Source organism: Scardinius erythrophthalmus (assembly GCF_964197995.2).
Source record: "Scardinius erythrophthalmus genome assembly, chromosome: 7".
NCBI lineage: Eukaryota > Metazoa > Chordata > Actinopteri > Cypriniformes > Leuciscidae > Scardinius > Scardinius erythrophthalmus.
Genome location: NC_138227.1, coordinates 24,571,017 through 24,595,933, shown reverse-complemented (window position 1 = coordinate 24,595,933; position 24,917 = coordinate 24,571,017). Strand labels below are relative to the sequence as shown.

At 38.1% G+C, this 24,917-nt stretch overlaps 1 protein-coding gene across 1 annotated transcript in view; it reads left to right on the top strand.

Moving 5' to 3' along the window:
* nbeab (neurobeachin b) overlaps positions 1-24,917 on the top strand; it is a 298,682-nt gene that overhangs the window by 84,082 nt on the left and 189,683 nt on the right. The window contains exons 4-14 of the mRNA XM_081369689.1: positions 109-209; positions 767-862; positions 1,594-1,715; positions 4,890-5,016; positions 6,817-6,936; positions 8,212-8,358; positions 16,295-16,492; positions 16,778-16,911; positions 17,860-17,968; positions 19,390-19,542; positions 21,822-21,990. Of these exons, the coding sequence (XP_081225815.1) occupies positions 109-209; positions 767-862; positions 1,594-1,715; positions 4,890-5,016; positions 6,817-6,936; positions 8,212-8,358; positions 16,295-16,492; positions 16,778-16,911; positions 17,860-17,968; positions 19,390-19,542; positions 21,822-21,990 (1,476 nt within the window). The remainder of the gene's footprint in view (positions 1-108; positions 210-766; positions 863-1,593; positions 1,716-4,889; positions 5,017-6,816; positions 6,937-8,211; positions 8,359-16,294; positions 16,493-16,777; positions 16,912-17,859; positions 17,969-19,389; positions 19,543-21,821; positions 21,991-24,917) is intronic.

The window sequence follows — 24,917 nt, the reverse complement described above, 5'->3', positions numbered from 1 at the left end:
GTGCCTCGGGGAATCCTATTGTTTACATCCACACTGTGCCCACTTCAGTAATACAGAGCTAACTTTTTGTCTTTCTGTTTTTTTTTTTTTTCTCTCCATGATGAACAGACTTGTTGGTGGATATGCTTGGAGTTCTGGCCAGCTACAGTATCACCGTCAAAGAACTCAAATTGCTCTTCAGCATGCTGAGAGGAGAAGGAGGATTGTGGGTAAGCCACTGAAAATGAGTGAAAATTCGTGTAGGGCTCCGGGGCTCCAAGGGGTCGTTAGCTTCACCGCTGTTGGAGATCATTTTGGAGCCTTTTTAGACCTCTGGAGCAATCAACCGCAGAGCAGATCAGGCCTGCCCAGGTATCGATTCACCGTTCTCTCGAGTGAGGGATATTGACAGAACATCAACTGCTGGCGGACACCACAGTGAGGATGTTGTCACAATAGCTTTAAGTTTTTGGATCGAGTGAAGTACCCCTTCTGGAGAAAAAAAATAGAGAATTGTGTGAAGACTTGCGCTTTAATAAGACAATTATTTACGAGACACGAAAATAAAATGTTTTGATCATCAGTGTTTTCATTAGCTTGCCAAAACAGGTGCGAATATGACAGATTGGATCGAAGTTCTGAAATCAAAACCGATTAAGTGAGGCAAAACATTACATTTAAAATTGAGCGTTTTAGAAGTTCTTGCTGAGAAGGTCCTGTGGGAGTTTAGTTATTGTGATTAGATAAGTCGCTTATCTTACCTCTCACGTACTTTTGTCTTCCACAGCCGAGACATGCAGTCAAACTGCTCTCAGTTCTCACTCAAATGGCTCAGAGACACGGACCCGACACTTTCTTCAACTTCCCTGGCCGAAGTGCAGCTGTGAGTGACCCCACCTTTTTTCCCACAATGCACATTTGCATTTTCTTTTAATGCACATTTCATTTGTCGTAAAGTTAAATTTAAATTAATGTTGTTTTTTAACTGTTATTTTCATGATATGGATGATAACTGACAAAATAATATTAAAATTCAATTGAAATAAATCATTTTAAATGCTAAACAAAGCAATCTTTTTATAATGCACACTATAGTTTAAAATTTTACTGTCAGAAAGATTTTTTAAATGTTTTTGATAGTCTCTTATGTTCACAAAGGCTGCATTTGTTTATTTAAATATACAGAAAATACAGCAATATTGTGAAATTATTACAATTTATTCCTGTGATGGCAAAGCGGAATCAGTGTCACATGATCCTTCAGAAATCATTCTAATATGCTGATTTGCTGCTCAAGAATCATTTCCTTTATTATTATCAATATTGAAAGCAGATGTGCTGCATAATATTTTTGTGGAAACTGTGATACATTTTTTTTCATGATTTTTTTCAAGGTTTTTCATTTATTTGAAATACTGTTTTCTGTAATATATACAATAGAATAAGCTAGTAGAATATATAAGAATATATATTTGTTTGGGTGGCTATATATTGGGAACATTAAGTACTTTTATAATTGTTCGATTTTTAGAAGAATTAATGAATGCAAACAAAATTGTCTAGCATAAATTACATATACAGGCATTTTTTTTGTAAATTTCTGTTTTCTGCCAGGCAATTGCATTACCTCCAATTGCCAAATGGCCTTATCAGAACGGCTTCACCCTCAACACCTGGTTTCGCATGGATCCTTTGAACAACATCAACGTGGACAAAGACAAACCCTACCTTTACTGGTGACTACATTCACACAGCCTACGCTTTAATGCAGTTATATTTAACTTTGTCAACTCTTAAATAAAACTTGCTTAGCAGAAAAGAAAATGACCTTCAGGGCCTGCGTCTGTAAGTACATTAAACTGAATGGCTTTGTTTTAGTGTTTGAGAGAGAGAGAGAGAGAGAGAGAGAGAGAGAGAGAGGGAGAGGGAGAGAGAGGGAGAGGGAGAGAGAGAGAGAGAGAGAGAGAGAGAGAGAGAGAGAGAGAGAGAGAGAGAGAGAGAGAGAGAGAGAGAGAGAGAGAGAGAGAGAGAGAGAGAGAGAGAGAGAGAGAGAGAGAGAGAGAGAGAGAGAGAGAGAGAGAGAGAGAATATTCTGGCTGCTTTGCCACTTATATAATGAGCTTTGTTTGAAGATTTTGTTTTCTGATGATGTGGTGGATTATGCAGGCATAAAAGGGAATTAGGTCAGATTCTGCTGATTAAACCAATAGGTGTTTGAACCCGGGGCAGAATGTTCTGGAATCGCTGGAAAATCTCTGCTGAGGGACACCGGGGTGGAAATAGACATTAATATGGGCTTTTAATGTCAGCCAGGCAAAAAGAGCATCGTATGTAGAGACTTGTGGGTAATTAGAGCTCAGATCAATAGCACAGACGCGTGTTTATTGGCCAGGGTTCCAGGAGCGAGGGAAAATGGTCCTCAAGGGAGAAGGAGTGCATTTGGAGAGAGAGAAAGAAGGATAACATCCATTTTTGAACAGCCATGGTCTTTTTTTTAAGTAATTTCCCTCTGATATTAGTTTACCAACATATTGCCCATCCAACAAATAATTTTAAAGAAAGCATTTTTCACATGTTCTTGAGTTCAGAATATACAAATTCCTCCATGCATTATGTAGATCAAGGAATTGAGAAACTGCCCCGGGGTTTGTGCGGAGGTTACAAAACAGTGTTGTTGAAGTCTGCCACGCTAATAATGCTATCTACTGCTCCTAAACGCCGGGTTTGAGAGTGAGCGCTGTGTCCCACTGTTGCTGTTGTGCTGCCAAATCTGTAGCCTGGAGCTGCCAAGCGCAGGACCGCTTACACAAACTCAAGAGTTCAATTTGTGCGTGACACAGATTCGGAATAAAAGGAGATGTTCGCAAAGAAACAGAGTATTGATTCATGCTGAGAATCACACTTATTCTCTGCTCTTGAAGACACTAAAACGATCTCTTGTGCTGTTAGTTTTTTTGTATGTGAGTGTTTATAGTCCTATTGTAGGGAACAGAGAACACAAAACTGTCTTTGACATTTTGAAATGCTGACAGATATTTTTACTCTCTCTGTTTTGGAACAGGAAACTAGCTAATGCATATCAGGAAACCTACGCACCCTGTTAAAAACATTGTAGAGCAGCCTAAGCTGGTTTTCTGCTTCCAAGTCTGGTCAAACTGATCTGTCGGCTGGTTTTAGAGGGGTTTTAGACATTTTAAAGGAGTAGTTCACTTCAGAATTAAAATTTCCTGATAATTTACTCATGCACGTCATCCAAGATATTCATTCATTCTTTCATCAGTCGAAAAGAAATCAAGGTTTTTGAGGAAACCATTCCTGGATTTTTCTCCATATAGTGGTCCAAATTGCAGTTTCAATGCAGCTTCAAAGGGGAATAGGAATAAGGGAATAAGGGTCTTATCCAGCGAAACGATCTGTCATTTTCTAAAAGAATAAAAATTTTATGTACTTTTAACCACAAATGCTCGTCTTGCATTAGCTCTGCGATCACGTTGGAAAGGTCATGTGTGACGTGGGTGGAAGTACTGACCTAGTGTTTACAAAGCAAAAGTGCAAAGACGTCAAACGGCCTTTACAAAAAAAAATTAACAAAATTAACAAAAGGTAAAACAACGACGTTGGACGATTTTGAAGTTGGAGGAGAAAATGAGGTGGAGTTTTTCGCTCTACCTACATTTTCCACCTAAGTCAGGTTACCGCCCGACCTTTCCAACGTGATTAACGTCATGCGTGAAGTGTGGACGTGCAAGACGAGCATCCTATGGTCATTGGCCCTGTCCCAAATGGCACACTCCAGACTTGTGGACTTCCTCAGAGTCCACACTTTGGTGACGTCATGTAGTGCAGACCTATGGGGCCCTCGGCGCAAGTCCACGAGAAATAACGGTCTGGTTGTTGTTGGACAGGCGAAATCACATTTTTGCGCTCCGACGTCTTATCTCCATGTCAACTACACAGCCTGCTTTTACAGTTCTATGTTTTGATAGTGTGTATGCCACCTGGTCATTAGACAATAGATACATCATGCTTTTTTAAATGATGTATACAGTTGTACATAATAATACATAATGTTCCATTTGAACTAAGATTACAATTTTAACACATAATGAAAATGTGCATGAGTTTCAGATGAATTTACAGGTTTCAATATTCATACTATGTTTACATATGACTCAGTAAAGCCCTGACATTCAGTTCTATTTATTTAATGAATCATGTGATCGTATTATTCAACACACTATTATTGTGTTTGAGACATCAACCACTGGTTGATGACCATAATGTTTGTATAAACTGTAGGTAACAACTGGTAAAATGTACATCTAGGTCATAAAAACCGTAATATTTTCTTCTCAGCCATGTCAACAATTATCCGTGAGCGAAATCTCCTCCCATCCGTTGTCTGATTGGCCTTTCGCAAGGATTCCTGGGTAGTTAAAGTGTGTGGAGCCTGCATCTATGCGGGCTTCGCGGAAGACCGCTTCAAGGGTATAATGGGGGCGCTGCTGAGCACACTTCAGAGCTTTAAAATGCTAAATGGGACGGCCTACGGACTCGTAGACTCGGCGAGCACGCGCAATTTAAGACCACGAGACCGAAAGTCCACATGTAGTGCGCCATTTGGGACAGGGCCATTATCTCCCATCCTAGCTAAAGTGTTATGCTGGTTTAGCTGGTCAGAAAGCCGCTTTCCCAGTCTGACCATCTGAAAGGTGCCCAAAGCTCCTATATAAACCCAGGCTGAAACACCAATTAAAACCAGCAAATCAAATGTTAGCTAGTTTAAAGTGTTTTTTTCTTAAGCAGGGTTGCCAATGACTACTATCAAAATATATTTTGCAAATATATCACCTTAAAGTGCTATATAATACTGTATATTATATGTGTATTTATTGATTTTTCTATTTCAGTTTCCGCACAAGCAAAGGCATCGGCTACTCGGCACATTTTGTGGGTAACTGCTTGATTGTGACGTCACTGAAGTCGAAAGGAAAGGGCTTCCAGCACTGCGTGAAATATGACTTTCAGCCCCGCAAGGTAGACTTTCATTCCCAGCTTTGATTTTCTCTCTCTCCTACTAGCATCTGTAGTAATCTAGTGATTGTGTCGTGAAGGAGTAAGAATTGAGTGGATGCACTTGTGAATTTTCTTGCTGTGATGCTCAGTGAAAACCACGAAGCTGTGCCGGAGGATGAATGATCCAGTTAACTGGGCTAAATATGCTGTCTACAAACTGTTAGTGAACCCCAGGATGTGAGATAACTGAGGCCATTTTCTGTATTTGTTTTTGTTTTGTTGAATCGAAGGGAAATCTCTTGGAAATCACTGCACAGCTGCTGCAGTTTTGAAACATCTGTCTAATAAATGATTGCCTTGTTTCTACTCAATATTTAATGCTCTTAGCTGGTGTAATCTGTATAAATGTAAATATTTCCAACTTGCTCTTTTGAGCCTTAGGGGAATGAGCTTGCCAAGGTCTTGAAGTTCATTCCTAAAATCAAATCTTACAATTCAGTCTTAAAGACGTGGGAACAAGTTTGCATATTGTGTCAAACTGCTCAAGATGATGCTTTATTAAATGAAAATGTAAAAAAGAAATAAAGATGAATTAAATTGAGTAAAATTAAATAATAAAAAAGAAAAGAAAAAAAAAAGATCACAAATGAGTATGATGAGCATTTTATGTCTACATAGTTTTATTTAAATAGCACATTTAAATTGATCTGTTTACAGTTCAGACCCATTAATGTTTTCATTTTCAGCCTCTTCTATGTGTTTAATGTAATAATATGTTGATGTACAGAATCAGATAAGCCAATGTGATTCAGACCTCTTGTGGTCCAATAGTGATAAAACAACAATTTATTTTATCAGTCTAAGAAGAGAAATGAATTTTTGCAACTTGGATTATCCTTTGTTATGCACATGTAAATGAACTGTTTAATTATTCTGATCTCCAGTGGTTTAGACTCATAGGGTTTTTATTTCTTTTCTTTTTCTTCTTCCTAACAGTGGAATTTTTGATTTAGTGACTTAATATAAGTGATAACAGGCTGTGTAGAAACTCTCTTAGTACATTTTGATGTGGTCTTGCTTTGAGGATAAAAAAAATGCAGATAATTTGCAGTGACAGAATGGCAATAGAACCTCATATATGATTATGTATTTTTCAAAATGTAGCTAAATGGAAATGTTAGGTATGTTGTTTTAAAAATGAGCTGCATGAAAGAGAAAACGATGATTAAAAACAGCTCTGTTGGATGTTACGATCAATGAACAGAACACACAGAACATGCTTCTTGTCCTGAATGGTGTGTGTTTGAAACACTGCACCATATGTCATTCTTTCGTGTGGTGGCACATTGACAGAAATGAAATCTGTAATGACCCTTGTCTCCTGCTAAGTAAACCTTCCTTTACTTCCTCACTACTCTGATTTCCTCTCTGCCTCTGTCTGCTTCCTCTCCTCTCTTCTCTTCTCTTCTCCTCTCACTCAAGATCTGATGTATTATTTATATCTAAATGCAAATTTTTACTGCATTAGACCTTCTGCCTGCTGCCCATGAAAATGGTTTTGGGTTGAATTTTGTGCTTCCAGAGCCAGAAAAGAAAAATACAGCTAAAACCCCATTTGAAAAAAAAAAAAAAGATTCTGAAAAGATTCTGTCCATCTGTATGCTCCGATGCTTCTGCAATATGCAGAATTAATTGTACTCTCCACGACCCAATCAGAACAGACCTGCAACTGATTTTTAGATTGTGACCTACCAGTTGAGAACTATTGATTTGCATTATTTAGACCTTCCTCATGCACTGCAATGTTTTTTCTTTCTCTAGTGGTACATGATCAGCATTGTTCACATCTACAACCGCTGGAGGAACAGTGAGATTCGCTGCTACGTCAATGGTCAGCTCGTCTCCTACGGTGACATGGCTTGGCACGTCAACACCAACGACGTAAGACCGCTTTGCTATCGCTCTCTCTGTCTGTATCTGCCGGATGTTCTCAGAGTAATATCATCACCACTGTGTGCACAGTGTGAAATGAAGTGATAAAAGATGCATCGACTTTACCACAGTTTCAGAATAAATAAATGACATTTATTGCTGCCAGCACGTCAAGCCTATCATGTAGTTAAGCCGATACAGTGATATATGTGAGCTGCAAATTTTTTTTTCTTAATATGTATTTTACTGTATGTCTTTTTGATACTGATTTATGTTTTTTTTGCAATATGATGAAAATGGGACACTTTAATATAGAAAAGATAAAGGTTGTCTGTATATCTATAAATACAGACTATTAAGGGCGTAACGATACCCTCATGTCACGATTCGATACATATCGCGATATTTAACTCACGATACGATATTATTGCGATACTCCAAGACATATGTACTGTTGATTAAAATGCTAAATTTGGTATTACATTGTGGGTGTAAATGAATAGGCTTGGTGATGATAACCCAATGCACAGGACAATGTTGACACCAGAATAAAAATATTCATGATTCTGAAGCTGAAAATACAGAATTAATTTAGACGAATAAATGCTTGCACTCTTTCACTGACTAGATAAATTTAAAATAATGTAGGCCACTTTTTATTGGTAATATAAGACATTTGCCATTATCAGGACCCACAAATATTCCCCCATTGCATTGTTATACATTATATTCAACAGTAGTTTAATGTAGTACTGACACTAAAACTCTGAAAACTTGATTTTTTTACTCAAACAGTAATTTTATTTTGGGTTGAACTATACACAATACATATTGTCATTATCCACGGTACATATTGTTGCATTTTGTATTGCGATATATTGTGATACGATATATTGTTACACCCCTAATATACTGTGTGTATATATATATAAGACATTATCTTGGAGATTCAGTGATTACATTAAAATTCACAGACCTTTGTCTCTGTTTTTCTGTCCCTCACTGAAAGCAATGTCAGATAATTAAAAGGTTGGACCAGCAGTGCTTAACCTCAGGTCTCCCGGGTGCTGATTTTGATTAAACTAATAGGCAGGTTTCAGTGCAGAATAACATCTCTGTAATGCTACATCTCAATTACATTGTGAACCATTAGTCGCTTGGTATGAAGTTTGCATACTGACATCCCACTATATTTCCACTCCAGTTCTCTAGTTTTTTCCCTACTATCCACTTTTGAGAGATTGCAACTAAGAACTCCAAGCTGTTTTCTTGTGCTTATCACAGAGCTATGACAAATGTTTCCTTGGCTCATCTGAGACGGCAGACGCCAACCGAGTGTTCTGCGGACAGCTCGGAGCCATCTATGTGTTCAGTGAAGCGCTAAACCCTGCTCAGATATTTGCCATCCATCAACTAGGCCCAGGCTACAAGGTATGTATCAGATTTGCCAAAGTGCGTTACATCCCAACGCTTCACAGCCACCATTGATCTCCAAGAGATGTTATTCCTCTGTCTGTGACATTTGGTCATTGATTGATGTGCGTTCAAACATGATTTCACCACCCTGAGGAAACAACCACAGTTTTGAGATCTAAATCTCAGCTGATTGCAAGCTGGTCATTATTGTCCAGCTACTATGTTACAAAAACACCTAAGCTGGAAAAATGGATGTGAGAAATGCTGCATTTACATATTTACTTATCACCAAACGTTTGTTTGACGAACCTTATTCTTTTTGTCGTCGTGCATTATTGCTTTTACACTGACGACAGCAACGTTTCTCGGTTTTGCTTCTTAATGAAGTCTTCCGTTGATGAAGTCTGCCTCCGGATAGTTTATAGTCTTTCTTTCCCTTTCATGTCTCTGACCTTTTGTCGCTAATTCTCAAGGTGCTTTTGAAGCGATTTAGCATTTAATTGCATCCATGGGGTAAACAGAGCAAGTTACTGTGGATTTTTTTTTTTCAAGGCTGTATCCTTATTAAATATGAAGCTCTGTCCTATTAGTAATTGGGACTCGCAGCAGTTTTTCAGTCTCATTGTGCAAAGTCTAATTTTCTCTGAAGCACCCGGCTTTGATTAGCGACTCATTATCTAAAACAATAAACCACATGCATGGGACGGATAGCATATGTATTCCAAAAATGACATTACAGAAGCCATTGTTAATGAATGATGAGCTTTTCCTAATTTAATTCCAAATTCTGACACCATCTCAATTGTCTTTGCTCCATTACAGCAGTGTTTTACTCATGAGCTGTGCAATCTAAAAGGGCAAATAACTGCTAAAACCCATCTTAACAATGTTTTTTATTTATTTCTACCTAGTGTGCTTTTAAATTACCTGTTAGACATTTGCACTGGTTTTTCTCTAATCAGTGTGGGCCGATCATTTCCCTTATTAATTGAGCTTCTAGACCTCTGATTCCCACTGCCCCTCACGTCGTCATGACAGACAGGTTGGCAGAAATAATGAGCAGTCTGCTTCAGGGAGAAAGCAATTACCCACCCAAGATAAACCTGTGAATGGAGTCTCTTGAAATCTCAAAAGGGGTTGTATATTTCAATGGAGAGTCAGCTATCAGACTACCTGTCAGCTCTGTGGCTGATCAGTTGAATTTACCTGGTTTAGGAATAGGGCAAAGGCCTTCAGAGTTTATAGCAAGGCTAGACCGCAGGGCCTGGCCCTCATTTGATGAAAGCATGATAAAATGGGTTTTTAACTGTGATGGATCTACCGTAAGCAAAAAAACGGTGTTTGTTGACAGAACGACAGAATGAGGGTAGCCTACCAAGAAAAATTCAAATAAATGCACCATTGTTTTTCGGAAAATAAGGGAAAGTCTTCCCCCCTCCCATTTATTCTTCTTTTTTTAGTGTAGCAAAACCATAGACTGTAAAAAAAGATGGACGACGCCCCTTCGCTCTCTTCCATTGGTGAGAACTGAAGCCGCCAGTGTCCCGATATGGCGCTGACATCAGAGAATGTCTAATAGGAAGAGAATTGGCACTCTCTGCTTACTTCCGGGTTCTGGATTGGTTGCAGTAACACGTCTCTATCCATGCGGGGGCGCTCGCGAGCGAGTGCAGAATGAATGGAGGTCTATGGCGAAATACCCCTCAAAACCCACTTTTCTCAGGATATAATTTTTTGTCTAGTAATTTGAATGTTGTATTCGAAAGAAGATGCAAAGAAATTACACATTGCTAGGTGTTAGATTTTTTAGAGTCACTTATCTGCTTTAAAAAGTCTTTCAAAATGTCAATAGCAGAATGCTAGCGTGTTATGGGCAACAACAACTCAACCTGTAAGAAATCGAAAGGACATAAGTACTCGTTAATTCAACTTTCGACCTATAACCCATGTTGAACTTGCAAAACCTACAATAAAATCTGAGATTTCTCAACGGGAATCGGGTGAAAGATACACATTTAGCCGTTTAGCCCCATTGACTTCCATTCAGTCTGCACTCGCCCGCGATCAACTCCAGTGGAATTCTAATGGAACTGCAACCAACTATCTATACAATGGGGCTAATAGGAAGTGCCAAGGCTCTCCGTAGACGGGCTCTGCTGACATCTTGGAACTTGAGTCTGCGCAGTAGCGATCTCGGGATCAGACCTGCGCAATAGTGAGCAGGAAGTAAAGCCGCGAAATCAACGCTCCGCCTCACTCTCGCAGAATGCACTCTCCCTGAGTGCACTTTTAAAAAAATTGATTGCAGTACGGCAAGAGGCTTGTTAAAATAAAGTAAATACAATCTCCTCAGTCCTCCGAAGATCCCGAAAAAAATGTCCGTTGGTGCTTCAGTGACAACTTCGCTCAGAGAACCTGTCAATCACAGCTGTCAATCATGACGTTACACCACCGTTTTTATAGCATCACGTAACTAACTAAAAACCAACTTATTTTTGAAACAGACACTTGAACTTACATCAGCGTGATAAAAACGACAGCAAATGAAAGAAACCACCTTTGGAAAAAAGATATTTGAAGTGTAATTTAATTGTTTAGTTGGTCTCACGTCCCGTTGAATAACACGGGGAGGCGGGGCTTATGACCTATACTAGGACCAGTCACCGGGGGGGTGATCGAGACGTTTTGGCTTCACTTTTCAGGGCTTGTGCGGCACGCTTGAGCAAAACAAACAATGAATGTGGAATGAGTGAAGGGTGGTTTTTTTTTTGTAAAATCATTGGGTCTCATTCACTGATAATAATTGCGTGGATTATTTCGTGTGTACGCACAGGAGAACTTCTCACGAAATATCTCCGCCTAATTTACAACACCTCCGTAGGCTACGCACATGAATTTGTTCTTAGGGTACGTTTACACAACAACGATATGCTTAAAACGGAGAAGTTTTTCCTTTGAGTGTTCCGCGTACAGACGACACCATTGTCAAAACTATCCCCATTCACACGGATCCGCGTAAACAACTAAAAAACCTGTATTCTGCTGCCAGGCCATGAGATGGCGATGAAACACTATAGACTGAACACGTAATACGCATGTGCAGGACATCATCGTCTTCGGAGATTCGCTGTTTTGTTGTTTCACGGAGACCGTTTTCAAAAGTCTGTGTTTTCAGGCACCCAAAACGCCGCTGTCGTGTAAACAAACGGCCAAAACGCATAAGAAGTTTGACCTTTTTGAGTTGAAAACAGTGTTGTGTAAACAGCCCCTTAATCTCGTTCTGATGTTAGTGAATTTGGAGTATTCTAAGGCCCTGTCCCAAATGGCACACTCCGGACTTGTGGACTTCCTCAGAGTCCACACTTTGGTGACGTAATGTAGTGCAGACCTATAGGGCCCTTGGCGCGAGTCCACGAGGGCGCATTGAGAGGTAGTTTTGGGACAGACTCGATCGTCACGCCGGAAATAACGGCCTGGTTGTTGTTGGACAGGAGAAATCACGTTTTTGCGCTCCCGACGTCTTATCTCCATGTCAACTACACAGCTTAATTTTACAGTTCTATATTTTTATATTGTGCATATCACCTGAGCATTAGACAATAGATACATCATGCTTATTTAAAAGATGTATACAGTTGTAGCTAGCTACATAATAATACATAATGTTCCATTTGAACTAAGATTACAATTTTAACACATAATGAAAATGTGCATGAGTTTCAGATGAATTTACAGGTTTCAATATTCATACTATGTTTACATATGACTCAGTAAAGCCCTGACATTTGGTTCTATTTATTTAATGAATTATAATGTGATCGTATTATTCAACACACTATTATTGTGTTTGAGACATCAACCACTGCTCGATGACCATAATGTTTGTATAAACTGCAGGTAACAACTAGTAAAATATACATCTAGGTAATAAAAACCGTAATATTTTCTTCTCAGCCATGTCAACAATTATCCGTGAGCGAAATCTCCTCCCATCCGTTGTCTGATTGGCCTTTCGCAAGGATTCCTGGGTAGTTAAAGTGCGTGGAGCCTGCATCTATGCGGGCTTCGCGGAAGACCGCTTCAAGGGTACAAAGGGGGCGCTGCTGAGCACACTCCAGAGCGTTAAAATGCTGAATGGGACGGTCTACGGACTCGTAGACTCGGCGAGCACGCGCAATTCAAGTCCACGAGACCGAAAGTCCACATGAAGTGCGCCATTTGGGACAGGGCCTAAGTGAGCGGCCGCGTGCACAAGGTTAGTAATTTGCATAAAACATGCCCAAACATCTCCATATTTGGGCTTTCCGTAGACGTTTTCCTTGTGTCATTCTATCTATGCAGACTCGCTCTTACCAGATCCTCGACCAAAACACCTTTTATACAGACCTCTCATTAGCCAGCTGTACATACGTGTATATTTGCATTATTCCGAGAAACCTCACAGTTGAAGCTATAACGCAGCTTTTCCAAAATTTTTTCCTAAATTTAAAATAAATTTTAGTATGACCGTTTTTGGTGAATCATGATTCGTTTGTGAAAATGTTTAAAGGCAGATTTCATGCACAAATTGAGCGTGTGCGTACGCATGCATGTGAATGAGACCCAGTGTTCTCAAACCATGTTAGCTGAAATAAATAGTTTTTTTTTTTTTTTTTTTTTCTTTTTTTTCAGTGTGCTACCCTTCCCTGACTTTGGCTTCCTGCCCTCAACAACCACTGACACCATTATTTGTTCTGTTGACTGTAATGTGTTAGCTCCCTTAGGTCCATAGCCTTCTTAGCCTTTTAGCAGAGTACCTGCCCGGATACGTAGAGACAGTGGGCTGTGGCAGGCTGAAAACTCACAGTCTCCAGGGATTTATGTGACTGATCTGAAGATGACCCGATTACCGTCATGTGCTGCTGCCTAGAAACACTGAGCTCCAGTCAGACACATTTACTTGTGTTCTTGTCTTCAATGCCTTGATAGAATAAACAGGTTTGGTCTCAGATTAGCAGCTTCAGTTTGGAAGAATATGTTTGTATGTTTTTGGAGCATAAGTCTCTTATGCTAATCAAGGTAAAAAACAATAATGTTGTAAAATATGAATACAACTTCTAGTTTTATATTTTAAAATATTTTTATATTTAGAGTTTATATATATATATATTTATATATATATATATATATATGTGTGTGTGTGTGTGTGTGTGTGTGTGTGTGTGTGTGTGTGTGTGTGTGTGTGTATATATATATATATATATATATATATATATACATACATGCCTCATTAGTGGCTGTTTCAATGGGCCGCTATACAGTATGTAAGTCATCCATCATATTGGAACGGTCAAAGCCGGTCTGTGAACATTTGAGAGCAAGTTGACTGAGCGTCTGCAACCGTAGTTAGATGCATGTATGAATATCTATATCTGCAATAGACTTCAGCAGATGATTTTGCCAAACTAATACAATACAACAAGACGAAGGCATTATCTAGCACGACATTAAAAAGTTACCATAGTATAACAACCTGTTGTAATGAGCTAGGCTAATGCATATAAAAACACAATAATAACCTGTGAAGGTTATCCCATTTCTCTGGGAATTTAAATCTCTACGCAGTGTTGTGGAATCTTGGAAAACTCATTGATTTTTTCACTATGAGTGACGACAGAATCTGAAATGTTGACCGTTCTAAGATGGCGGACATGTTGACGTGTCTGGAGCGGTCGAATGTGTGAAATTTATGAATACATATCTATCGTCACATGACCCTTCAGAAATCATTCTAATATGCTGATTTGCTGCTCAAAAAAACATTTCTTATTATTATCGTCATTGATTATTATTCTTTTATGATGATATATAATTTAATAATATATTTTGTCAGACAGTCCCTGACTTTGTCTTCCTCCCTGTTGTCATGTAAGACATATGCTCTGTTACTACTACAGAGTCTCACTATGAGAGAACATGTGAGCATGACTTCATCAGTTTCTGTCAGAAGTGTATTAGACGTTACGCCAGCATCCTGTCAGATTTTTTTTTTTTTTTGTGAGGCAGTGCTTTCAACTTTTTTGCACACTGTCGCCATGTATTAACCTGCTGTGATATTTATTTCCCCAGTCAGTCTGATATATTTTGAGATTTGCTTTGCGCTACATCATATGTTTGCAGCAGAAACCTGACCAGCAACAGGTGACATTTATGCTATCTGTTCAGCAGAGAAAACCAAACAGAATGAATCTTTTTAGGTCAAAAGAACCATACAGGTCTTTAAGCTTATTTTTTCCATCCGTTTTCTTTATTTTTAATAGAATAAAGATAACAGTGAAGCTAACATAAGCTAAACAGACATACTTGTTTCTATATAATGCTGTATTTATTTGCTCACAGATCGTGAAAGGAAAAATATGGAAAAATATTTTATTATATTAGGTTTATTGCCTTAGAAACCGTATCCGCAGGGTAATAATCTAGCTATTTAATGACAACAGGTTACACCCTCCTTCATCTTTAAATAGACACTGAACAGTTAGTACATGAATAATGAAATATGAATACAAAGGGCCAGCTAGTTTGTTTCTGAATGCAGTTGTTAACATCTCCTTTATTAATCATTGAGTTAGCTGAAGGACAGTTTTACTTTAGATTTGTTAAAAAATGCTAAGTAAACTAGATGATATTTATTGAAATAATGAATTAATTGATTGCAAAGATATCATGTAACTATCACAACTATTTGAACTATAGCAATAGTATTTATATAGCATTATTACATGGCTTGGTTGAATTTTAATGTCGAATGCGTTCTGTTATTTCTTGATAACAGACTGCTGCTAAGTATAACACACCGTTGCCATGAAAAACAGAGCGTTGCTATGGACGCAGGATTCTAACCGTAGAGACGGAACATACTATTTTCTTTAGCGAAAGCAATACAATCGTTTTTAAATCTATAAACTCCTTTTTAAATCAATATTTTGTGTCAAATTATTGATTTATTTGGTAGGTAGCCATGTAATAAGCGGGATAATGTAGAGCGAGGCGGTTGTTATAGCGAGCACAACCCCGACAGTCTGATTCAAGACCTGATCAGCCTGTCGGGGTTGTATTCGTTACAACAACCGCCTCGCTCTACATTATCCCTTACATAATACCTATATACCGTATGCAGTATGTAATGCACAAGCATTCGATTTTGAACATAGCCCATGTTTTTATGTAGCCTATATCTGTGGGGAAAAGAAAGTTTGCTGCCCTTGAGCGAGCATAGATTGATATCCATATAAGCGCATGCATATCTGTTATCTGGTCACATGACAAACTATAAACACTGCTTTTGTTCATGCAAGTGTTGTCAAGTACATGTCTTCTGATAGAAAGGGAGTTGGTTTTCTAAAAATGCCTTGTTATCATTGTCTGCTCACTGCAAGTTAATACAGTTAGCACACGTCTGGAGCAGGTCACATCTGGATGACATCATCACCTGGGATGTGCTGCAGGTGTTAGGCTGTGGGCCTTTGATTTGACAGCACACGAAACAACCTCATGAATGATAAATCAGCTGGGAAATTCCCATATCGCCCCTACTTCATCTTCATGATTATTTCATGTCACCGAGCTCATTTATTATTCATCCCGCTCCCACGACTTTGGATAAGATTTAATCACTACATAAAAAGATTCTTCTCATTTTCATTCTAGGAATAGTAAATCCTTTAATAAGTGCATGGAATAATACGATTTACATAGTACTGTTAAATATACATTGTGATATTTTCATGCGTTTTGTGATAATACAATCATTAGTTAATTATCGCACCTTCACCAACATGTCTCACTTTGTTAGGCACATTTTAGAGGTGAATATTGCGTCATTTAAATCAGATTTTCATCTGAGATTTTCTGTGTTGGTCTAGACTTCTCTTAATTTGTCTCTTTATCTTGTTTTTTTTTACCTCCCTAGAGCACCTTTAAATTTAAATCGGAAAGTGATATCCATCTGGCTGACCACCATAAACAAGTGTTGTACGATGGAAAGTTAGCAAACAGCGTCTCCTTCACTTACAACGCCAAAGCCACAGACGCTCAGCTCTGCCTGGAGTCCTCGCCCAGAGAAAACCCGTCCATTTTCGTGCATTCGCCTCACGCTCTAATGCTACAGGTACATTTAATGTCTGCTTAACACTTTAAGACTCCTTTCTACTCTCTTAATCCTTAATAAACTGCATAATGGTTAGTAATGTCACTAAATGTTAATCAGATTCTGCGTTGTTTAGCTAACACCATGGGATAATGTCAGTGTTTGCCATTCAATGGTTATTGTTTATAGAGATTAGTCAGTAGTTAATGTGAGTCGGTACTTTCAACAATGGCAAAAAAGTCCATTACTGAATGCATCAATCACTACTTTTTAATCCATGTGATTTTTCCCTTCTGTTTCTTTAAGGATGTTAAGGCCATCGTTACACACTCCATTCATAGTGCCATTCACTCCATTGGCGGTATCCAGGTGTTGTTTCCTCTCTTTGCACAGCTGGATTTCCATCAGCACAATGAAAGCCAGGTGGAAACCACAGTGTGGTAGGTTATATTATGTCCACCAAAAGTTTGGGGTCTGTAAGACAAAATTAATACTTTTATTCAGCAAGGATGCCTTAGATGGATAAAAAGTTACAGTAAATACATCTATAATGTGACAAAATAATTATTGTTCAAATAAATGCTGTTCTATTCATCAAAGAATCCTGAAGAAAATGTATAATCTCCACAAAATATATTGAAAAGCACAACTGTTTTAATTTTGATAAATAAGAAATGTTTCTTGAGCACAAAATCAGTATATTAGAATGATTTTTGAAGGATCATGTGACACTGAAAACTGTCGTAAATGAATGAATGGATACTGAAAAAGTAATGAATACTGAAAATTCAGCTTTGCTATCACATGAATACAATACATTTTAAAATATATTAAAATAGACGATATTGATTTTTGTATTGTAAAAATATTTCACAATATTGCTGTTTTTATTGTGTATTTGATCAAATAAATGCAGCCTTGATGAGCACAAGAAACTTCTGTCAAAAACATTGAAAATCTTACTGACCCCAAACTTTTGAACTTTATAGTGAATAATAGTAATTATTATTTTCATGTTAAGGCTAAAAAACAGCAAATGGCAGATATTCAAATTCTATTTGGTCAAAATAAAACACTAAATAATAAAAAACTGTAACTGTAAATGTCACAAGTGAATTTGGGCATCACAACATTATAATGTTCAATATGAAAATTAAAAATTAATTTTGAAATTTGTTAAAGATTACATTTGAAGGTGTTGTGATATATACTGTATATATGGTTACAAGATTAACGTTAAGTGAGCTATAGATGATGCACAATTAAATATCCAATATTCAATACAAAAATCTTAAAAATCTTTGCCATTCTTTCCTTTAATATTTGGTCGACAAGTCTTTAATCTTGCGGTTACCCAATAAATGATGTAATGAGATGTTTTGGTGCAGTTCAACTCTCCTGGCCTTCCTGATGGAGCTTCTCAAGAGCTCAGTGGCAATGCAAGAGCAGATGCTTGGTGGGAAAGGTTTCCTGGTAATTGGATACCTCCTGGAAAAGGTGATGCGACTGTTTTCTTTTGTTTTTCATTTTCTAACATATAATTTAGATTGGTTAAAGCTGAAGTCTGACATTTTTGTGCTGTTAGCAACACAAAACGGAATTGCAAAAATAATGGTTTCCAAGCAGATTTTCCCAAACCATTGTTCAGACAAAATGGTTGTTCCACGGCTCAGAGTATTGGTTAGGCCATTGCACATTGTTTACACTCATTGGAGAAATCAGCCTGCAAATATCTTATAGTTGCTCATTAATCTGGATAGGAGAAGATATTTTAACACTGGTTAAAATACTGTTCTAAAGGTGCTGTATGCAATATACTAAAGCATAAAAAAACCATAATATGTTTGCAAAGATTTAGTAAACACCCTAAATCCAAATACTTGTTCCTCCGAAAAACAAAAAGACTCTCCAGGTTGCCAGTTGGCGTATTGCAGCCATGGAAGCCAGCAAACACACTAGGTCAGAGATCGCAGATTTTTAATATGCAAACAATAAAAATACATTAGCTGATCAACTTTCCATTGTCAATTGTGTTTGTTCCTGTTGCGTGTCCCCAATCTGGCAACCCGCACGAGCGTCGAGTCTGTGGAGTAGAGGGCGGGGGAAACAACTCTCTCCAATATTTTGAATTGCAGTACCCATTTCACCCACTAGCTGTCAATATTACAAACTGCACCTTTAAAAAAAAAACTAAATGCATGAAGCTAACAATGAATTGCTCTTTTCTTTAAATGGTTATAAGAGTATTAAGATTTTCTCTTTCAGAAGGAGTTGTCATGACCTCGATTGACTCAAGCTTTTGTAAGCATTAGCTGAATGATAATAAAAAAACACGCACACAATTCACTTGCTAGGACAGAGGAGAAAGGCACATTATGGTTGATGAATGACAAATGCACACTTCAGCATTTCCTCGGCGAATGCCGGTTCAACGGCGCTATTATATTCTTCCTTGTCCATGCGTTTATTGCGATGACATACAAATGATCCCAGTGTCATTATAATTTTTTCCTCTTTCTATCTTTACTCATTCATAGCTGTCCTTATTTCATAGTCTCAATGTACCATTGGCTCAATCTAAAGTTGGCACTTGAGCAAAAGCCTCACTTTGTCATTTAACAGCAGCAGCTGTAAATCTGAGCTGGACGGCACCTGAATGATCCCACTGTCTGCCGTCCCATTCACATGTAGCCGGCCATCTGTTTGTGTCTCGTTTATACTCACTCCTGTCTCACACCACGCACCTGTCTGGACCACATTTGCCAGCTGAGACTAATAACACAGAAAGTCTCTACAAAGTCCTTGTTTAACTACAAAGTCAAACTATGGCTTCAAGTTTAAGATGTTAGTTTATTCATTTATTTGAAAATCAGAGGTTGGTTAGGTAAACTAACAAAAATCTCACAATTGTTTCTCAGTCATCGCGGGTGCATATCACCAGGGCCGTTCTGGAGCAGTTCCTGTCTTTCGCCAAATACCTGGATGGCCTTTCCCACGGTGCACCTCTCCTCAAACAACTCTGCGACCATATCCTGTTCAATGCGGCTATTTGGATCCACATACCCGCGAAGGTGAGCAAGGTCATGTCTTTTCCAGAAGATACTCAGATACATCCCCATGAAACATTACAGCAATTAGGAGCATCTGAGTACACTGTGATGGGAACTGCTTCCACGGAGAGAGTAGTGACCAGGTCAGATGAGCACACCGTGATGTTTACTGAAGTAACCATAAGGCACAAGTGTTCACATCAGAACAACAAATGAGTCAACTTGCACTGCATCTGAAACATGTTTCTTCTCAGGTGACGTCACAGATTTCTCTCTTTTTTTAAATCCCGGACACACTTTAGATTAGGGTCCAATTCTCACTATTAACTAACTATTAACTACTATTAACGATTAACAACTTTTGCCTCAATAAACTCCTTATTCAGTTTAGGTATTGGGTAGGATTAAGGGATGAAGAGTATGGTCATGCAGAATAAGGCATTAATATGTCTTTTTAAGTGCTAATAAACAGCAAATACCCTAGTAATATGCATGATAATAAGCAACTACAAAAGTCAACATTTGAAGTGGATCAAAAAAGTTCATCAAAGTTGTCCTAAGACAAGAACAAGTATTGTTCAAAATTCAATTCAATACATTCCTAAACCATAAAATCAAGTCCCATCCTACATTTCTTTTTTCTTCTCATTCCTATACCTTCTCATTGAATACAATCTTGAAACAATCTTAATTGAAACAATCTTATTGACTTTAATATTCATCTCTCTTGATAATGAGTTGCATGTCATCTAAAAAGAAGATGCCAAAAAGCATCTAAATTAAAATGGTTCACTACTCCTAAACTGCTTCTTTTCTTTTTTTAACTGAATTTTTTTTTCGACAGTATAACAACTTCACAGTCTGCTGCCTCATTCACCTTGTCACCTGCCAAAATGTCACAGCTTTGAAGAAAAGTGATATTTTTCTTTAAAAAGTTTAACAAAATTATTGTCACAGATGGTTGATAAATTTAGAGTGAAGTTCAAGCTGAAAAAGGAGATTTTGACCCTGCTTTGCTATGACCCATAAAGGAGAGGATGAAGCGTTTCTAAAAGAGGCAAGACTCTGTGCTGCTAATATGTATTGCTCACTTCAGTTTCTGCACTGCTGCTGACTGTCATGAATAAATAAAGGAGGTACGAAAACACAAACAGGATCAAAACAAAGACCTTTGGTCACTGGATGCTTGCCATGGCTCCAAAAGAAGGGAGATAATGGGAGTTCTCTCTCTCTCTCTCTCTCTCTCTCTCTCTCTCTCTCTCTCTCTCTAAAGAGATAATAAGTGGGGAAGGAAGGATGGATAGAAGGAAGAAAGGAAGAAATGAAGGAAGGAAGGGAGGGTGCAGAGTGAGAAGGAAAATAAAAATAAGGAAGAAAAAATAGCTAGATGGAAAGAAAGAAAGAAACTAAGAAAGAAAGGGAAGGAGAGTGGAGGAATTAAGCAAAAATAATAAAATAAAGGGAGCTGGAAAGGTAAAATGGAAAGATGCATGATGGCAGGAACAAAAAAAAAATTAAGAGAACGAAAGAAAAACTGGAAGGAAGGTGGATGAAAGAGAATAAGAGAATGACAAGAAAAAAGGGGAAGAATGAGATAAAAGTAAAGAAAAATGGAAGGAAAGAAGCAAGAGAGATAAAAAACGGAGAACAAAAGGGGGGAGGAAGGGGAAATATGTCACAAATGGAAATAAAATAGTAAGGAGAAAAGGTAAACATGGCTAGATGGATGAATAGAAAAAGAAAGTAAAGACTGAAGGACTGAGAAAAGTGTAAGAAAGAAATACAGCAGGAGTCATGAAAAGGAAAGAGAAGAAGTCAAAGACAGAGGGAGTGTGAGGAGGGAGCTCAACACGAGAGCAGTGTTCTCTCCTCAGGCCAGAAGAGTTTATAGAGTTGCATCATGTTTTTTTACCTTCCCATCATCCCAGTCGAGCCCAGTATCCTGCATGAGTGGCCAGTAATTGGATGAGTTATATTCTTTCATCAGCGTTTTTTTATTGTCCTCCAAGGTCCTCCTGCAGCACTGTCACTAGTCAGGTCTGACAAACCAACCACTGTAGCTCTTGACATTCGGCTTCATCAAAAACATTCCCCGTATCTGCTGTTCTCCTGCAGAGTTAGCCGTGCCAGAGGTGAAGCTCCTATGGAAATGGAAAACAGTATCTTAATGAGGAATCTTGGGATGCAGTTTAGAAACAACAGAAGGATGACAAGTAATCATCAGAGTTTTGTATTCTTGCTCAAGGCAGCTGTAACCTTTTGTAACCATGCATCTGTGTTTGTGTGTTTGTGTTGTTCAGGTTCAGCTCTCGCTGTACACGTACCTTTCGGCAGAGTTCATTGGCACGGCAACCATCTACAACACCATCCGTCGAGTGGGGACCGTCCTGCAGATCATGCACATACTGAAGTACTATTACTGGGCTGTGAACCCGGCCCACACCAGCGGCATCACACCCAAAGGCCTGGGTCTGTGTACACACACACACACACACACACACACACACACACACACACACACACACACACACACACACACACACACACACATATTATATATTTTTATTCTTTATGTCGCCATTTTCCACAAATAGGGTACAATTTGGTGTCCTGATACTTTTTCTGAGGTAGTAAAAGCACACAATTGGAGTAAGAACTATAATATATATGTAAAATAATTATTTATATTTATATATTATTTCTATTAATTTATTAAAATTTTTCATCATTTTATTGACCTGGAAATAGTTTGCAGTGTTACTTTGCAGTTACTGCATGATTTCTCCACTACATTTTGAAAATTAGGATGTTTTTTTATTTCATATAATTAATACTTATTTAATTTAATACTTATTTTATTTAAAAAAACAATTTATTGCCTTTCAGCCTGTGACCAATTATTATTATTATTAATACATTGTATTATTATATATATTTTTTAAAATAATTTTTTGTAATTATTATTATACTAATATCAAATATTTGATACTAATTTGATACCATTTATTGCTTGAAAATAATTAAATTACACGAATCAGGGTTTTAGACTATATGCACAAGTTGCAAAAATGGCACATTTTTTATGGAATTAATATAAAATAGAGCACCCTAGTAGGGACACCAGCATCAAATTCACACTGGTCTACTAAACAGTCTGTAGTTTCTGAGAGTGAATTTTAATGAAGCTCAACACTGTCACCTGCGGAGCAGTACTTTTGAATAAACCTAGCATTGTAACTGCCCGCACATTTGGTACAATTTCTCTTTCCCATCCTTTCAAACATGTTTTAAACGCTCTCCGTAGAGGTACAGTATAAAAGAGCACAGTGGAGTAATAATAACCCACATTGTGAGACACTGGAACTAGTCTTCTGGATTTCACATGGCTCACCATGGGCAGCTCGCAACTAGCCTTTCATGGTTGAACATATGCTTTCCTTACCCCCCTTTACAGCCTTTTTTTTTTATATAGATCATTACTTTTAACTGTACCATACTTGTTTTTCCTATTCTTTCCTGTCTTATAAGACACTTTCAGGTTCACACTCTTTCTTTTTCCTCTCCTCTATTCTGTTTTGTCTCTCTTTTCCTCATGCCAAAGCTTCCACTGTTCTCTCTGCAATGATTTCCTGCTGAAGTTGAAAGCACCTACAGCTAGAATCTTTTAGAGTTTCATGTCCTCTGAATAATTCACAAATACTCTCTCTTCACTCGTTTTGAGGTCAGGGTCTGTGTTCTGTGCTCTCGACTATTTTAGAACAATTTTGTTGTTTGTTAAAACAGAGGCAAAAATTACCTTGTGAGTGTTTTACATTGATAAATTGACTACTGTATATATTGTAATTCATGTTAGATAGCATGAAGCTGTTCAGTGACTTTAATAAGCAGCAGACTGAGAGATTAAAAGAATTTCAGAGATTCAGTGTGCTAGCGCACTCACTGTGGGACTGAGAAATATAAATGTGCTCAATTATTCCTTTTGGTTACTGTATATGAAATCGCATTAAACAAAGAGTTAAGAGCTATAGATTAGTGGTTAGCACCAAGTATTTCGTATCGTCAGGATACATAGCTACTTTCATTTTTTTCACAGTTTTAAATGCCATAAGTTTTGTCTTGTGACAAAAATATCCTTTAAATTTAGTAAATATTTCATGTCATATTCAGTTATTTAATTGTGACTAAACTGCATCTCATTTTAGTCGACAAATAAATTTTTTGTTGCAAAATTGAACCAAATGTCAAAGATTCCAATTTTTTTAACATTTTATATATAATTTTGATGTTAATAATAATAATCATTTTGATGACGTTTTAGTGCACCGTTACTAAAACAATGTATTCACAATGTGATTCTGATTTTCTGAAATTCCAATGTAATTTAGAATATACAGCAAGGTTTGTGTAAATATTTGATTAATAATATCATATACACCGATGAGCTAAAACATTATGACCATTCACAGGTGAAGTGAATATCCTTGATCATCTCCTAACAAGGCCACATATTAAGGTCTGGGTAGATTAGATCAGTTCAGTTCTCATAATCAAGGTGTTGGATTCAGGAGAAATTTATTGTTGGATGCAATAAATTGTTATGGCAAGGCGACTGGGTCAGAGTATCTCTGAAACGGCAGGGCTTGTGGGATGATCCTGGTCAGCAGTGGTGAGAATTTACCAACAGTGTCCAAGGAGAGACAAACCACAAACTGGCGACAGAGTGTTGGGCGCCCAAGGCTCATCGATGCTCGAGGGCAACGAAGGCTATCCCGTCTGGTCAGAGCCAACAGAAGGTCTACTGTGGCACAAGTACATTGAAATTGTAATGATGGTTATGGGAGGAATGTGTCACAACCACAGTGCTGCGTATGGGACTGTTCAGCCACAGACCAATCAGAGAGCCTATGATGACCCCTGTCCACCATTGAAAGCACCTACAATGGGTTCGCTAGTGTAAGAACTGGGCCTTGGAGCAGTAGAAGAAGGTCGCCTGGTCTGATGAGTCCCGTTTTCTTTTACATCACGTGGACGGCCGTGTACGTGTGTTTACCTGCGGAAGTGATGGAGGCAGGATGCACTGTGGGACGACAACAAGCCAGTGAAGGGAGTGTGATGCTCTGGGCAATGTTCTGCTGGGAAACCCTGGGTCCGGCCAGTCATGTGGATGTAAATTTGACACTTGAAACCTACCTAAATATTGTTGCAGACCAGGTACCAGGTCCATGACAATGGTGTTCCCTGGTGGAAGTGACCTATTTTTAGTAGTAGTAGTAGTAGTAGCCTTTATTGTCACTTAGTCACAAGTACCAGCGAAATTAGCCATCAACCTGTCCATACAAACATACATACAATATGACAAGGGGGTAGACAGGACAGGAAGACAGGAAAAAAGTTAT